Here is a 17238-nt window from a genome sequence, read left to right as displayed (position 1 = left end):
AAATCTATTCCGTTGTTAAACTCGCCGTTATAGTATGTAGTATTTATATTAAGAAAATGGTGAATTTTGGAACTTTTAATCCATAATTAAAAGACGGTATTATTACCATCAACACGAAGAACAGTTTTTAAACTTTTCTGGTATATATACTTATAGTCACTCACAACAATACACCGGTAATTAGAGTTTATTGGGAGGATGATTGGTGATAATACAATGAGCAAAACGACAGGGGTAAGTCTAGATCCTCCTATATAAACATATGTAAATAAGCAGACTGCAGTAAGAAAGGTAACGGATGAGAGCCAAACCCCAAGAATAGGGCAGAATCCGGCGAATATTGAGGGACGTTACCAAATATCTGCGGTGGAGGGTACAACGGTTTTTGGGAATTTTTTGTATATTGTGTAATATTTGGTGGAGCATATAATGAATTCGTATCTATATTTATGCTTTAGCTGTTTGTCGTTCGTAGAATCATAACCCATCTCCTTAAACAAGGAATCTCTTTTCTGTTCTGTTCTGTTGCACAGGAAGATTTTCTTCAGTCAAGGAATAAGCTCTTTCTTTTTCCTTTTTCATTTCTGCAAAGCCCTCCTCTTCTAATCACATTATGCACTTAATATGCATGCTTCAAATGCATGAAATCACCTCATTCTCCCTAAGTTTCGTAGGAAATAGTTATGAAATGCATGCATTGATTAGTAATAAACAATTCTTTCTTGTCAATTCACTGCCATATTGTACTAACTTTGCATGAAGTTTATGCAGGAATTTTAAGGTTCACGTGAATTTCTGCACCCTGGTTTCTTATCCATTTACATTTCCTGCTTTCTTTCAAGTACAACGTAATTTGCTATGAATCATAGGAAGATGATGAAACACCAAGCTTGTCATATCACTCGAACAAAGAGCTTTCTTGGGCTATGGCAATGGCGGGCTCAGCATCACGCTAAACTTCCGGTTGTTCCTGGGAAGAGCCATACAATTTTGGGAAGCAACTATGAGGAGATGTCAAGGGAATCATTGCTGACGGGAGAATTATCCGATGGCAGTAACCGGGGCTCAGTGGATCCAACACAAGTTCCAAAAGGGTTCATTGCAGTCTACGTAGGGCCAGAGCTCCGTAGGTTTGTGATTCCAATGAGCTACTTATCGATGCCGGAATTTAAAACTTTGATGGATAAAGTTGCAGAGGAATTTGGATTTGAACAAGAAGGAGGACTACGAATTCCATGTGACGAGGAAGATTTTGAGCAGATATTGCTTAGATGTATGGCACTCCAGCAAATGTCTAAGAACAAGAACAAGAACAATAAGAAGATTATTTTTACGTAGAATTGGAGATTATATTCTAGACATTTCTTAAAGTTCTAATAAGATTTAATTTTTTGTGAATATAACTTCATTACGTAGTTTATCTAATTGGTCAATGAGATCTTGTTTTAGATAAAGAGGAGATTTTAGAACTTTTAAGTATCATGTTGAAATCTCATATCGGAATCAGTCTAATTTTATATTCAATTTTGTCAACAGTTAAGTGGTTTGGTATATCTACTTGTACTTCTAATAGTATTTTCCACTGCATGTGCAATTGAAGACAATGCATTTTACAGGAATCGAATTTTTTTGCAATTATCTCGGCAAATTATGATTTCAAGTTAACCAAACAGGACAACGTTGAGAGCAATACCAAATTAGGGTTTTGTAATCAATGTCAAAATAGAATTTGGAAGAGTATAAGACCCTTTTGGCAATATGTTGGAAACTATGCGCGATCAAAAACCTATATTTGGCCGCAAATGCAACTTTAAATTGGTCAAAATATAGCAGCCGAAAGCCCTAATTTAGTACCAAAAGCAACCATGAAATTAATTTGATGAAGCTCCACGACTTATGTATTCCAATCTTAGTTATTTTCTTTTATATATATATATATATATATGCATTTCTTCTATTAATGTCCATGTTATACTATATTGTAGTTTATCTTCCAACAACACTTTTATATATCATATGTTACCAAACTCTCTTTTTTTCTTTGGTAGATAATATGAGAAAGTCTAAGGAGGAAGTGATCTTAGAAGTGTCAATGGACCAACTTCAGACCCATTGATACTTTTAAAAATTAAGTTCAGTCTTGTCCAATTAAATTAATTTTTTATTAAAATATCAACTTGGTTATCATCTTCAACTTTGTTTCAATTTTTTTTTTTCAATGATATTTGATAAAATTCAACAAGATGTTTCGGTATATGACAAGTATGTGATCAATGGCCTTGCATGTTACATCGATAATAAACATTTTCTATATTCGTTTTATTTTGTCCATCTTTGTTCTTTTTTTTTTGTATCTCTTTACTATTCATCCATTTCTTGTGGATGTTCTTATTATCAAAATAATAATTTATGTAACCATTACGTTGCAATAATTATGATGACGTCTTCCACGTACACGACTATGATCATGATTACGACCACAACCATAATTTTTAAATGATATCGCATTTACTTAAGAGAATGGAGTAGAACTAATTGGGTGGGATTCATGATTTTTCATCAATAGTTCGTTATTTTCCTCAGCTACAAGAAGACATAAATCAGTTCAGAGTATTTTTTAAAGCCTTCTTCACAGTATTGCTGCTGCAAGAGCACATTTGAGGTAGGAAAAGTAGAGAATTTTTTTCTAACATATTGGCATCAGTCACATTTTCTCTACACAATTTTTGTATAACTCATTCTATATAACGTTGAGTTATACTCACTTACAGTTTGAAAATCTTGCAATCGCAAATGCATCCAATCATAATGAACTTTTGACAGAATTATTATTTTTTTGGTGGTCATTATCTTTCTTTTAGACTTTTTCAAAGATTTACTAGATCTTTTATTGTGAGATACTCAATTTTTAATCCTTCATGAAGATGGTGGTAAAGGAAAATCATTGCCTTTGTCTTATCCTGACTAAATGCTTTATTTTCTTCTTTGATTGAGTTTCCAAGACTTATAGCACCTAAAATCCAAAATAGATAGTTCTTGCCAATAATATCAAAGGCCACAAATTCAAGTTTTGTAAAATGATGTCAAACCATGAGAGATAAGAGATTAGAGAATCATCCTGATAACGTGTTATGAAATATAACTTAAAAGAACAAATAAAAATAACTTGAAAAAACAATTAATGAAAAAGAATAATTATAAAAGGAAGTATTTAGAGGGAGAAAGAAGATCTTATTGAAGTGATTTTTACAAATGAAGTGAGGGGTCTATTTATAGTCTAATAACCCCTAATCCAAATAGAATTTACAAGATGAAGATACTACTAAGTGATTAGATAGATGGATTAAATCCTAATATTAATCCAATCTAATTTACATCTAAATTTAGATATGAATAAAATAAATGAATATTCACAAAAATATTCATAACAAAAAAATATTTTTTATTAATATTTTAATATGTTTAAATATATTCAAAAGTTAAAATTAAAAATAATTTTTTATTAATATAATTGTATCTCAAGTTAAGTTGGGTCGAGCTTGGGCCTACAATATCATGCCCGAAGCTTGGCCTAGGCCTAGAGATGAGGAAAGAAAAAATAGACACCACTTTTTTTTAAAGAGAAAATAAACACCATTTAAAAAGCTTGCACTGGGTTTGATTTGAGTGCATATAAATGAAATATTTTCTTTTATTTTCTATTCATGTATGGATGTAAAAGTTGCTTTAACTATCTTCTTTTTAGTTAAGATATTTGTGAATGATACCTTTCTTTTTACCTTACAACTCTAAACAAAAAATCATAAAAAAGCATTAGGTGAATCTTGACTCCTCATTTCATTAAGACAAATTAAGAAATTGACAATCATAAATGTCAAATTATAAATTGGAATATAAATATTGAAATTCAAATTCAAATTTAAATTAAGTTTTCAAAGTATAAAAGTGTTTAGAGGTTAGGTCGAACTCAATTAGAGATTTCAGTGAGTACCTTGTAATTAGGTACCTTATATTACTTGACCTAATTAAGTAAGATTAATGTCATAATATATAAGTCCTGAAACTCAACCGTTTGACTTAAAAGAAGCTGTCATTAGTTTTTTTTTTTTGGGGTTTAGGTGTGATTAACCATCTAATTGAAATTATTTTTCCTAATGAAGTCTTAAGCTTAACTTAGATTCATTAAAAAAATAAGTTCTAATCTAAGAAACAGATTAGGTTTGGAAGTAAATATGTGTGAGGAAAGGATTAGAGCCCTACAATGCCCATTCAAAATGGTACGTAATTAATTATATGTTTTCTTTTTAACCTTTATAAATGAATTTTATTTTAATATCCTAGTTTATTTTCCATAGCTATTTCTCCAATGTATTATCATTTTAAAATAAATAAAAACCAACTTGTGAGAAATAGCTAACCTCATAAGCTCATTTCAAAAATAGCCTTGAATATAAAATTGTCCAGAATTGTGGGATTTTAAAATTCTACTTATTGTAGTGGGAAGCCTGCATTTCCCATAAGCAACGAAAGCCAAAGCAAGTAGACCTGTCAATATGGGCCGACTCGGCCCAACCCGGCCCTAGCCCTTGTGGGTTGAAAAAATATGGGCAGGGTCGGGCCAGCCCATATTTTATATGGGCTACAAAATGTTCAACCCAGCCCACCTCTTGTTAGCCCATGAGCTGGGCCGGGCTAGCCCATTTTTTTCAAAAAAAATTATTTATACTACTAATCAATACAAGTATACAACTATACTATGATTTAGTCCATAAATTAAATAATAAAAAACACTTATTTTTTAACAGATAAATAAATTACATCAAAAATAAATAAACAAATACATTACATCAAATATAAATAAAATTTCAAATTTTCAATATTTAGCCCACCCCTTGTTAGCCTATGGGTTGGGTTGGATCAGCCCATTTTTATTTTTTTCAAAAAAAAATTAATTTTTATAATTTTACTTGATAAATTTTTTATTAATAAAATTGTTCTATGATTTAATTCATAAATTGAGTAATAAAAACATGTTACAAATAAATAAATTACACCAAATATAAATAAATAAATAAATTACATAATAAAGTTTAAATCTTTAACACAAACTACTATCTTATAAACATAAGTATATAACCAAATAATAAAAATTTCAGGACTCATTTATATCCTCCTCAATCTTCATTCTCAAGTAAAACATTTAAATCTTATTTAGACAACAATGATGTCTCAAGGTCTGAATTATTATCAATTTATCATCTAATATTCATTACTATAAAAGAAAAAGAGATAATAAGTTTTAATTTAAATTAAAATTTTTAATTTGACAAGTGAAGATTAAAGACATTGAAATATATAAAATAAACAATACTATTGGTAACTAAATTATTGATTTTTCATAATTAAATATATAAAATTATTAAATTAATTAAAATTATTTTTTTGGCCCATGGGTTGGCCCTGCCCCAGCCCACATCAGCCCACTGATTTGGTGGGCTGGCCCATTTTAGGCCCTGTTCAAATATGGGTCAAAAATTTTCAACCCAACTCACCCCATATTTAATAAAAAATGGGCCGACCCTATAAGCTCGGCCCATTTTGACAGGTCTAAAAGCAAGCACTTGGGCAAGTGTTATATTAGCACGCCAAGATTTGCTCAAACTCTCTGCTATAAGTTAGGCTTAGCCTATTATCCTAGGGCGACTAGGTTAGTGTAAAATTACTGTCACATTTAATTTCTTTCTAATAAACAAATTTCTTTTACAGATTCTTTTAATTTATGACATCTTTAATTGGAAAAATTGGAATAGCTGTTTTTTTTATTTTTTACGAAATGGTTATTTTTAAAGAATAAGTATTTCGAGAGTGGTCAGAATAGTTATTCCGTTCACATTAAAATAACAAAAAAAATTATTAAACAAAAATACCCTTAACCAATTTAAAAAATTACTATCCTCTATAAGACAAAATCTACCTTTATTTTTCCCATTTCTCTTTCTTTCCCTACTCATCTACCTGTCTCTCTAAATTTTCTCCACCACTAGACGACTATGGAGAGCGATAACGACACTAACACCTCCACGACCAAATTTGATCACGAGAAGAATTGATCTAATGCCTAACGACCAGATCGAATTGTAGAGAATGCTTGATTGTTGCTTCATTGTGCCAACCACATCTCCAATTAATTGTTGGTTAGCTAAAAAGAAAGAATCAAAATGAAATTAAAATAAAATTTTAAAAATTTTAATTACGATTTAAAAAATAATATTTCAAATAAAAAATGATATTAAAGTTTTAATTATAAATTTATTTATTTTTTAATATTTTAAAAATAAAATAAAATAATCATATTAAAATTTTGATTGTAAATTACTAATATTTTATAGAAAATATAAGTTTTTAATATTTTAAAATTTTAAAATATAAAAGTGGAAAAAACAAAATAAAATAAAAATAAGTATTTGTATTAAATTTTAAATTTGTAATATTTGTAATAAATTGTCAAATATAAATAAATGTTCTAAATTGAAAATCATATATTATAGTAAAGGATATATTTATCTTTTTATCACCTATTCCTTTATTATACCAAAACTATTTTTGTTAATCAATTATGAGAAAGATGTCATCATGACAATTTCATTCTATTAATCAAATTACATAATAGTTATTTTTTTCTATTCCTATATAGTAACTATTCTATTTCTCTTTTAATCCATTCTGGGAACAAAACATGCCATTACTACCTTAAAGGGTAAATTTTTCTTTAAAAGCTTAAAAAATTCAATTTTCTTACTATTGAAAATTATCACATTAATTATTAATTATTACATTTACTATAAAATTAATATGTTTATAAGTAACATCTTAATAAATAAGTAGACTTAATAATTTTGAACACAACCTATTAATAGAATATGAAGTTAAGCAATTTCAGATTTGGGATATCGCGTTTCATATTTTAAATGTATCAACACATTTAAAGCACGATAACTTCATGTCTTAAACAAGTTAAACACATCTAACTAGCATATAGTATGTTTAACCCGTTTAATTAATCGTTTGATTGTGTCAATTTATATATTATGATCTGTTTAACCTATTTATATACTCATTTAAATAAGCTAATAGCCTTACTCATTTTTAAATGGGTTGTTGTATTATAGTTGTATTGTATCATGTAAAATTTAATTCAACTTGTTTAATAAACGTGTTAATCATATTGTATCGTATAACATGTGTAATAATATATATATTTGTGTATATGTTTAGAATCTTGATCTATTTAAATAATCGTGTCATATTTGCATTTATTTGTATAATTGTTAATACCCTATCTAAACATCATACGATTATAACATACCAACATGAATTCTTAAGTCTGTATAAAAGGGTCATTAGGGTAGTCGTTAACAAAAGTTTTAATATTTATGGTCATTTTTGTCTAGATTTTGAATGCACAATAGTCTATATTTAATGAATGAAAGAAAATAACGAACAAAATTTTGGTCATAATTAGGAATGGTTTTGTTTTGTTTTTATTATCATTCTTTAATGTAAAATAGTAATAATAATTTTGTTTCTGATAGATATGAGAATCCAAATATATAGCGAAGGTAAATTTTAAATGTTATAACAATTGTTAGGTCAAGCCGTAATTATTATAATTATGATGCGAGTAATTAAGCGTGCTTCACTCCACAGTATACGTAGACAATATATATTTTATGGCACTATATATTGTAAGGTAGCATGATATATCTAATGATTGGACTGCAACAAGATGCGTGTTAAGTTTTGTTTGTCTTACGATTGTGTTCAGGGAGGATCTAATCCAGATCCTTGCATGGTTAACTATGTGGGTCAAAAAGTGAACATAGCAAAATCTAAAATCCCCATAACGTAACTCTTGGTGCCCTGGTGGTACCTTGAGCACAATTTTCCCAAACCAAAAGCTGGGTTGCAAGAGAAAATTTTTAAATTTTCTTTCCACCAATTTAACTTAAGGATGTTGGATTGGATAATATATGATGAAAAGAACGATAGGATCATGATAATTATCCAACCCATAGTTGCCATTTTTCTCAGTATAATTAGAAGAAAATTCTACTTATTCAAACAATTTTCAACTGTGGTTCCTCTACTCCCACTCCTCTCTAATTTGCTTTTCACTGACAAAACTAGAGAAGAAAATTGACAGGATGCTGGGAGCTGGGGAGTGTTTGCTAATAAAGAAGTAAAAGAAATGGGGGGATAAAGTAAACAAAATTCATCTACACATTTGAGGGTGGTGAGCATTAGGTGTAAACTCACAATCCGGTGAGTAACAACCAATGATTTCTTTGTCAACAATGAAGCCAGAGTCATGCAAGAAGATGGCATCGTTTCTGTGTTGAACCATCTCCAAGATCTTCTCAAACGTGGAAACTTCACATGGGATCTTCAACACTCCTTCCTGTTGAAACCCAAACTCCTCCTCCGCTTGTCTTAGCAGAACCCCAAATGCCTGATGACCCAAGTACGCAGTGGGGATGACAAATCGCTTCAGCTCTTTTCCCACGCACACAGCCAGGAACCCTTTTGGAACTGCATCAGCTGACGCTGCTGAAACATCTGTGAAAGATAGTGCTCTCTTCAGGAACCTGATGCTTTTACTGCTGCCACTGGTTGTCTGCTGGGAAGAGCTGTTGCCGCTGATGTTCTTGGGTGCATTTGCTAGCTTTTTCCACTTCTTGAGGATCTGTTGAAGCCTAACGATCTCCCTAATCTTGTTAGACATTTTGGAATCCATCAAGTTTTGCTGCAAATATCAAAGGCTTATAGCTACTAGTATTATTTTAGTTTCTTCCCTTGTGTGAATGATCTGCAATGGAAGGTGAAGTTGAGATATAAAGGAGCTGGACTAGAGGTGCTTGGCAACACTGAATTTTATAATTTTTTTAATTCATAATATAATTATTAATTAATTGCATAAAAATATTCATTATATATATATATATATATATATTCATATTAGTAGTATCACAGTACTTGCTGTGAAGTTAGGGTATACGTCCGTTAATGGTGCAACTGCCTGAACAATGAAAACCCCATCAAGGTTTTTGGTTTGTTTAATCCAAGAAGAGAAGTTTTCCTGACTTTTCAGCTCTGTCTATGCATATATATCACCTAAAATACCATTTTTTTCCTTTTACAAATAACACACCTGAGAAATAAAAAATTAGACTTACAGGCTGAAACTTTAAAATTTTAGCTCTTAACATAATTATTTATTATTTAATGTTTTAAAAACTTTTAAATTATTTTAAAAAATTTAAATAAACTTTTATTCTTTTATTATATTTTTATTTTATACAAAATAAACCCTCGTAACTAAAAGATGATTAATTGTTATTAGTCAAAATTTTATTAATTTTTTATACATGTATTGATGTGATGTTAACGTAGAAAGTAAAAATAACAAATGCTTATCTTATCATGTTACGTCACCATTATTATAACAAGTCAATTTATCATGTCAAAATGACCAGTAATAGTTTGATTAATAATAATTAATTAATTATTAATCACAAAAGTATATTTATCTTAAAATCAAAATGTAAAAACTTGATTGAAGATAATAAAAAAATTAAAAATTTATTTAAATTTTTCTGACTCCTTAAAGATTTTTTTAAAGTATCAACTACAAACTCACGAACTTACTTCTTGTCCCAAGTAAACCCATTCCCTTTGTTTTGCTCTTAATTCTGGACATTTCCAGATCTCTCAAAATTTTTTGAGTCTTTTAAGAGTTTCAATCTTTGTTTTCCTTTTGTCTCTCTTCTCTCCAAAAAGGGGAATTAACAAAGGTTTTGTTTTGCAAGCAAATAAAAAAGTTGCCACATGCAACAAAGGTGTTATTTAGTGCAATTGGATTCCGATGCAACTGCTCTCAACAATCAAAACCATAAAGGTGTCTGGCACTACTCTCCCAAATTATTAACTTCCTTAATTGTGTCTTGGTATCTGTACCTATGTGCCTATTTAATATTATTTACTGATTTTTCAGGCTTATTTAAATCTCTTTTTCGGATTTTGGGTTTTGCTTAGAAGATGGTGGGAGATGGCAGTCAAGAAATTCCATGTGTTGATCCCACCCAAGCATATAAACAAATTAAGCAACTTGACAACAATTGTTTAATACATATATTATACAACATTAAACCACTTTTTCCTAATTAAAGAAATTATTGACTCACTAAACTTAACATGGAATGCTCAGTTGTGATGCGTTGTGTGTTGTCTTGACTTTTCTACGGATATCAAACACTATCTATTTTACAACAGGTCAGATTAATGGGTTAAGGATTGCTAAAACAGTTTATATTTAATGCATTAATTTTATCAAATTCAAAAGGAGGTAAGGCATTTATTATAATTTTTGTTCTTAAATATCAGTTTGATCAGTACCACTAAGCATTAGTTAACATCTCCCTCTTTTAATTAATAAAAGTTTATGCAAATTAAATAATTTAAGCTTTAGCTTTGGATTCTAATTGAACATGGGTATCAGTAAATGATTACTTTTCATTGCATAATAGTTTCCAAAATTTGACCTTGAGTTTGAATGCAGTTTGAAGAATGAGAGAATTACTCGTCATTACATAACATCAGCTATAGATAAAATTTTAAATTTATCATGAAAAACTAAAAAGAAGAGGTAAAATCTCACCACATATTCTAATTTTCATTGATTAGTGTATAATCTTTCTTTCAAAAAAATAACATTCGAATCATCTTTTTCCTAATTATAAAAAAGAAAAAAATGGTCAACTTAGTGGGATGAATAACATTTTCTTGTGCTCATGAATTCTATTTATGTTTCAAACAAATAGAGGAGTGTGAGTAGCAAATGCTCTGCTTAATTGTGCTAATAAAGTAAAACACATGAGAATAAATTATAAACATAAATAAAACTTTGACAAAAATGAAAGGAAAAAAAGATAAACGAATTAATAGAGATAAGAAAAAGTTGGAAGACGTAATTATTAGTAAAACAAAAAATGTGGATCACTTGCCCAATATGTATCAAACAAAGATGTAATTAGTGGTAGCCAATTATTTGGTCAAAGGTCAAAGAAGATGGACATGTCGTACGCTTAAATTTATATGTAGTGTGAGTTTAAGTGAAGATTAATTTATTAATATGGGTTTATATTATTATTAGCCATGAGGCCTAATTTGCTCTCCCCATATTGGGAAAGGTGTTAATTATTAAATATTATGCATAAACTATATAGGCTATGATCAAGGACATTAACTATATAAAAGAAACTCTTTTTCTCTCTCTAATTTGAAATTAAAATATGAAGCACTGTAACGGAGTTAGGATTTCATGTTTAGTAATAAAGATAATATTTTTAAAACAATTATATTAAAAATTTAAATATTTATAAAAATAAAAAATATAAAAATATATTATAAACATTTAAAATTTTTAAGAGAACAGACCGCTACTAGACCTTTTCCCTCCGCCACTAATGGAGAACAATATACTATTTTGAAGCATTATATTATTTATATTATACAGTAATTAATATTGTTGACTATATATATAGTTATGAAAAGAAAAAAAATCGACAACTTGTTGGAGTAAAAACAGTTAGGTTTGAATTTAAATTAAAGCCTATAGATAAATTAAATAAGTGCTAACCATTGCTAGCGATAAGGAAATCCCCATAAGCTATTGTTCTAAAGCATATACTATTGGAATTGGGGACACCCACTACATGGGAGAAAGAGAAAAAAGATAAGATAATATTGTTTTAAAAAGAAAAAAAAATTATACTTTGAGAGAGAATAAGTTATGGAAAACGAGAAAGTGACTAGTTTTTATCATTTACAGTAATATTGAAAATTTTGAACTCCATGCATTAAAGGATTTATATAAGTGATAACTGTACATATTTTTGTTCAAAAAATTAGGTTTCAATCTTCTTTCCTTAAATAGAAAAAAATTTTAAATTTCATAATAAATAATTTATACACATATTTATTTAATGTTAAATATAACTATGTTTATAAGATTATAAAAATTTGACCTTATGAACAAAGCGGATAGAAAGATCATCTTTCAGTTTTATATTATAAATTAAGTTTGGTCCAAATCAAATTATTGATTCCATACATGATTTTATATGATTACTTTTTAATTTCACTTTCATGTAAAATTTTGATTACTGTTCATGAACTATCATAATGACAAGTTCCTTAAAAATGGAGAGAATAACAGCAAGAACAAATTTTGACTCCAAATATCGAGGGAAATATGAAGATTTCCATGAAATTCAAAGAAGGCGTCCATCAATAATTGCTGTGGGTTGTACGTAATTGATAGATAGAAATAAATGGGGCAGAGGAAGTGCATCTCAGGAGAAAGATGGGGACTGTGGTTTTGTCTGTCAGCTTCGTTTTCAATATTTCTTTGCCGCCAAAGGCAGAGAGACCCAGAAGCAGGTGAAATGAATGGAGTCCATCGCTTAGCTTCGTACAAATCAAGGTTCATATTCATCAACTGATATATATAGCAGCAAATAATGAGTTGAAATCATTGCTGTCTGCACTCTGCAGATTATCCCTCCAATCATTCACGGCCACCTTCCTCATAATTTTGTTTCTCTATGTGCATTCCATCCACTTACCTGTTCAGATAAGCAACTGATTCCCCCATCATGGATCATCATTAAATTATTTTTGCCTTTTAATTTATTAATTCTTAGTACATGCATACGAAGAGACTATAAATAACCAATCCATAAATTTACGAAATATCTTAAAGAATTCAATCTGAATATTTGATATTCGAAATTTGAAAATAATGCTCGATTTATAAGAAAAGACGTTTGAATTCAATATTTTTTTTTTATTTTATAGGAAAATTCCGCTGAATGATATATTGTGTCCAATGACTGATCATGTGAGGTAAAACAACATGCATAATTTAGGTTAAAATACATAAGCACATATAGATGGAGAACTTTCCTTTGGAAGATGGATGTTTGAATAAGGATGGGCAATCTCGCGCTTTCCAAGAGGAAAAAAGAATTACATAAATTCACAAGGCAGACAATATATATGACAAATTGCACTTACGTAAATGTACAGCAAGTGAATTTATTTTATTTTTTGGATGTTAATTATATTGGCAGGGCACATGATTATGCAAGTGAACATGAGTTTCCTTGAACAGTAAGATTACTAGTAATGTTTTTCAAGGTTGAATTACTGGTGTTCTTGTGGGTATGCATCTGGTATTGAAGCCGTTGTTAGCTCATCTTGCTGCTTCGGCGTTGTCCCTTTGCTACTCTTTTTATCTTTTTATTTGTGGAACTTATGATCATACTCTTTCTTTTGGGTCCATGTGGGTTTGTTCCATCTACGGATGCATTTACAAGTCATGTAACTTTACCCTCTTTTTTCTTTGATAGCATGCATGGAGAATTTTATTTAATATGTTTCGGTAAAAACAAGTAAAATCCATTTATATTCCATATAATATTTTTCAAAAAGACATTAGAGTTACAAATAGTAATGGTTAGCACAACACGAAAATAAAACTTAATATGTACAAAAACAAGAGATAAGTATAGAAGATAGACATATATAAATATGCACCAAAGATGACATTTAAATTTAAAGATGAGATAAGTTTTACCAAACATAGAATTCGGATAATTGTCTTATTTGTAATTATTTGCATTTCAAGCTTATTTTATTATTTAATATTGGGTAAATTATCTCTATCCTGTTAGGTTTTGACCATAATTAATTTTTGATCTATTCGTGTTTAAAATGGACACTCCATCTCAAAATTTTATATATCATGAACACTTATGTTCTGCTATTAATCTACAGTCAGAGTTTTTGCTTACTTAATGACTTGGTATAAATTTTATACCCATTTCACCTTTCTATTTAATGTTCATCTTCTCCAATGGAATTGCTTGTTTGACGGAATTTGTACTACAACCTACTGTTCATCTTATCATTTAATCGAATTAAATTATGGTCTATTTTCTGAAACTTTTAATAGGTCATGATAGATATGAGTAATTATTATTATGAAAATTAAATTTTTAAAGAAATTCAATATAAGAGATTGAATATAAAAGAAAAAAAAAACTGCTTGGTATTTTCATTTCACCGTAGTGAAACTACCATATATAATTTTATTCAATGACATGGAATATGAAAGAAATTCAATTTAGGTCAATGAACATTTGTACATTAAATACATCATAGTGAAATTAAAATATCAAGCAATTTTCTTTCATATTCAATCTGCTATATTGAATTTACTTAAAAAGTTCACTTTCATAATAATAACAACAATTACTAATATCTATTATGACCTATATTTAAAATGTCTCAAATTATTTTTATATCAGTTAAAAATCTGACAAAATTATACAAGTCAACACCGAATGCATGTTATGGGAATGGTAAGTAAAATGCACGAGGACACTCTCCTCATGCTTTATCAAATGACAAGGGAAAGGATGAACCTTTTTGGGTGATACACATGTGTTTGTCATTGATGAATATTATAAAATTTTCCTATGATTACATCAGTAATGACTTTACCACGATATCAAGTTAGATCTTTGTATCTATTATTGTTGATTTTAAGTTATATGCTGTAAATGATTCTTCTAGTAAAAAGAGACGATGTGTTGTAATAAGTAAAACGGAATGCATTAGAAGCATAGAAAGGAAGATTGGAGCAATCTTTGAAACGCAAGTACTTTTAAGGTAAACAGTGAGGAATAAGAAGTCAAGGAATAGGTGGAGTAGATGGTGGATGGAAAGAACTAAGTAGAAATAATATTTGAAAGAGCTTCAAAATGGTTTTAAGAATGATCTTTGATGAATTTCTAATCCCCTCTTAAATTGCCAAACACCCATATTTATATTAAATAAAAGCGTTTTCTTAAGAGCAATTGGTGGAAAGATAGAACTTTTAGGAGAACACTTTTTGTATGGAAGAACGTGCCAATTATGGGAAGAGTACGTAATTGATAGTGCATGTAAGTTTTAGGTTGTGGATTTGTTACGGTTAACAATGTGTCATGTGTACTCTTAATAAAGAAGGAAAGGCAGGTAAGACATGTTTATTATAAGGAACAGTGAAGAGGAAGTCCTCTTAACTATCTCCAAATATCAACCACTAAGCCAAACTCTCTCCAGCATCTCAAGTGTGAAAATAACCTGTGAACCTTACCACTAGTTTTGAGTTACTTTTACTCCTTCATGTAACATAACTATTTGTCTTGAATGGAGTTTAAGATGGGGTGAATACTACTTAAAAATATTTTTGAGGGTAGCTCTTAAAATTTAAAATCTATTTTGAAGATTAAAGATGGATGCTTTAAAAACTTGTTGAAGTTAGCAAATACAAAGTAAATAGAGGTTAAGAAAAGTGGACAAAACATATTATTTATAGTGGTTCAATCTACCTGACCTACATCCACTATTTTGATCTTCCCAATTAAGGATTTTTAACCCAACTTCATTAGAACCAATGGTATTAATAGCTTTCACCAAGCTTTTATAAGGTGAGCTTCTAACCCAAGCTCCAACCCTTTTACAACAAGTCCTAAGCTTACCTTAACTTAGACTACCCTCTAGAGTGTTTCACACACTTTAAGTAAACAAGAAATAGAAGATAAAATGCAGTACAAATGATCACTTAACTGATCTAAGTTATACAAGTTTTAGCTCAAACACTTTCACAAAGATCAAAGTGCAATACAAACATAAAAGAAAAGGTTTTTGTTCTTCTAAGCTCTTTCAAACTCTTTGGAACTTCTCTCATTGATTTTTGAACATTAAAGACGCCTTATATACTTGGAAAATCAATTCTGACTGTTGAAGAAAGAATCTGGTCGTTACAAACAGTTTTCTAGCTGTTATTTTGTCTTCTAGTGCTTAAGTTCAAATGTGCTGGTAGTGTTCTATTAACCAATTAAAGACTAGCTTTAACCGATTAAGCCTTCTCCATCTAATAAATAGTTTCACTATGTTAACTAGTTACTGACAACTTTAACTGATTAATAACCTTTTGTTTTCAACCACCTATAAATGCTATTTTTCATCAATTATTCTTCAATTAATTAGAGCTCCTACTAACTGATTAAGGCCTCTTTCCTTTCATTCTTAACTAATTAAAAAAGGCTCCAACCAATTAAGAAATCTTCAACTTTGAATCTTTAGGTTTGGCACCTTTGAACAATCATTAACATTTCAAATTTGGATTTGGCACTTCTTGATACTTCAAGCTTGACCTTTAACCCATTAATTCCTTTCATTAACTAATTAAAAAACTTTTGTTTTGCACCTAATATATTCTTAACCAGTTATGCCTTGTGCTAACTAATTAAGACTTTTCTTCCTTCCTTTGATGTAACACCTTAAATAGTCTTAACTGATTAAGGCTCCATGTTAACTAGTTAACAACATTCTATTTTCACTAAGTCTTTTCTTCTTTACTTTTTTAACTCATTAACTCATTTTGTAATTGAGCAGGCATCTTGACTTACTTACAAATAACAAATATATTAATGAATTTAATCTTCTTCCTGCACACTTAAATAATATAATTAAATAAAAATGAATGGAGAATGTTTTGTTATCATCGAAAACATATGGAGTTAACATTGTCACTCTTTTTGACGATGACAAAACACTCTTAGATTAAGAGTGTAATGTCTATGTTTAGTATGAATGCTTTACATCTTTATACATAATGAAAATTGCTCCCTTTTAGTTAATGCATCTAGTTTTCTCGAAAGATTTGCAAGAAAAGATTCACTATATCCATAGTAGCTAAACAATATATTCAATATGCACAGTAGCTATGCAAGATATATTCAATATCAATAAGAACTAGCAATTAGGTGGAGAAGGACTCCATCAATTGGGAAAGGCAGTCGACGATGGAGAATTTCACAATGTAAGAGCTACAGTCATAATAAAAAAAATTGCCCAACGTTATTTGTAGTTCCATTGACAAATCTTGCACTATCTTCTAGTCAATCAATCCCTCAACGACAAGGACAATTGAAAGCATGTTTAACTTGTAGACAACTTGGGCACACATGCAACAACTGTCCAATACGAATGACAAACTTTGAGAACGTATGAGGTCTTGTAGATGAAAATAGTGGTTCCTCAGAATGAAGTGTATCACATATACCA

General features: G+C 29.5%; 2 protein-coding genes across 2 annotated transcripts; one reads left to right on the top strand and one right to left on the bottom strand.

Moving 5' to 3' along the window:
* The first annotated feature begins 497 nt into the window (after positions 1-497).
* Positions 498-1349, top strand: LOC110426321 (SAUR-like auxin-responsive protein family). Its single transcript, XM_021441528.1, has one exon. The coding sequence runs from the start codon at positions 859-861 to the stop codon at positions 1336-1338; it is 480 nt and encodes a 159-aa protein (XP_021297203.1). The 5' UTR covers positions 498-858; the 3' UTR covers positions 1339-1349.
* Positions 1350-8272: 6923 nt separating this feature from the next.
* Positions 8273-8794, bottom strand: LOC110426334 (protein SMALL AUXIN UP-REGULATED RNA 51-like). The gene has a single exon (XM_021441542.1). It carries the CDS (start codon positions 8792-8794, stop codon positions 8273-8275), a length of 522 nt encoding a protein of 173 aa, XP_021297217.1.
* Positions 8795-17238: the final 8444 nt, after the last annotated feature.

Source organism: Theobroma umbraticum, unplaced genomic scaffold (assembly GCF_002168275.2).
Source record: "Theobroma umbraticum cultivar Fairchild unplaced genomic scaffold, ASM216827v3 scaffold_55.0, whole genome shotgun sequence".
NCBI lineage: Eukaryota > Viridiplantae > Streptophyta > Magnoliopsida > Malvales > Malvaceae > Theobroma > Theobroma umbraticum.
Note: the sequence above shows the minus strand (reverse complement) of the source record. Positions and strands in the feature narration are given on the sequence as shown.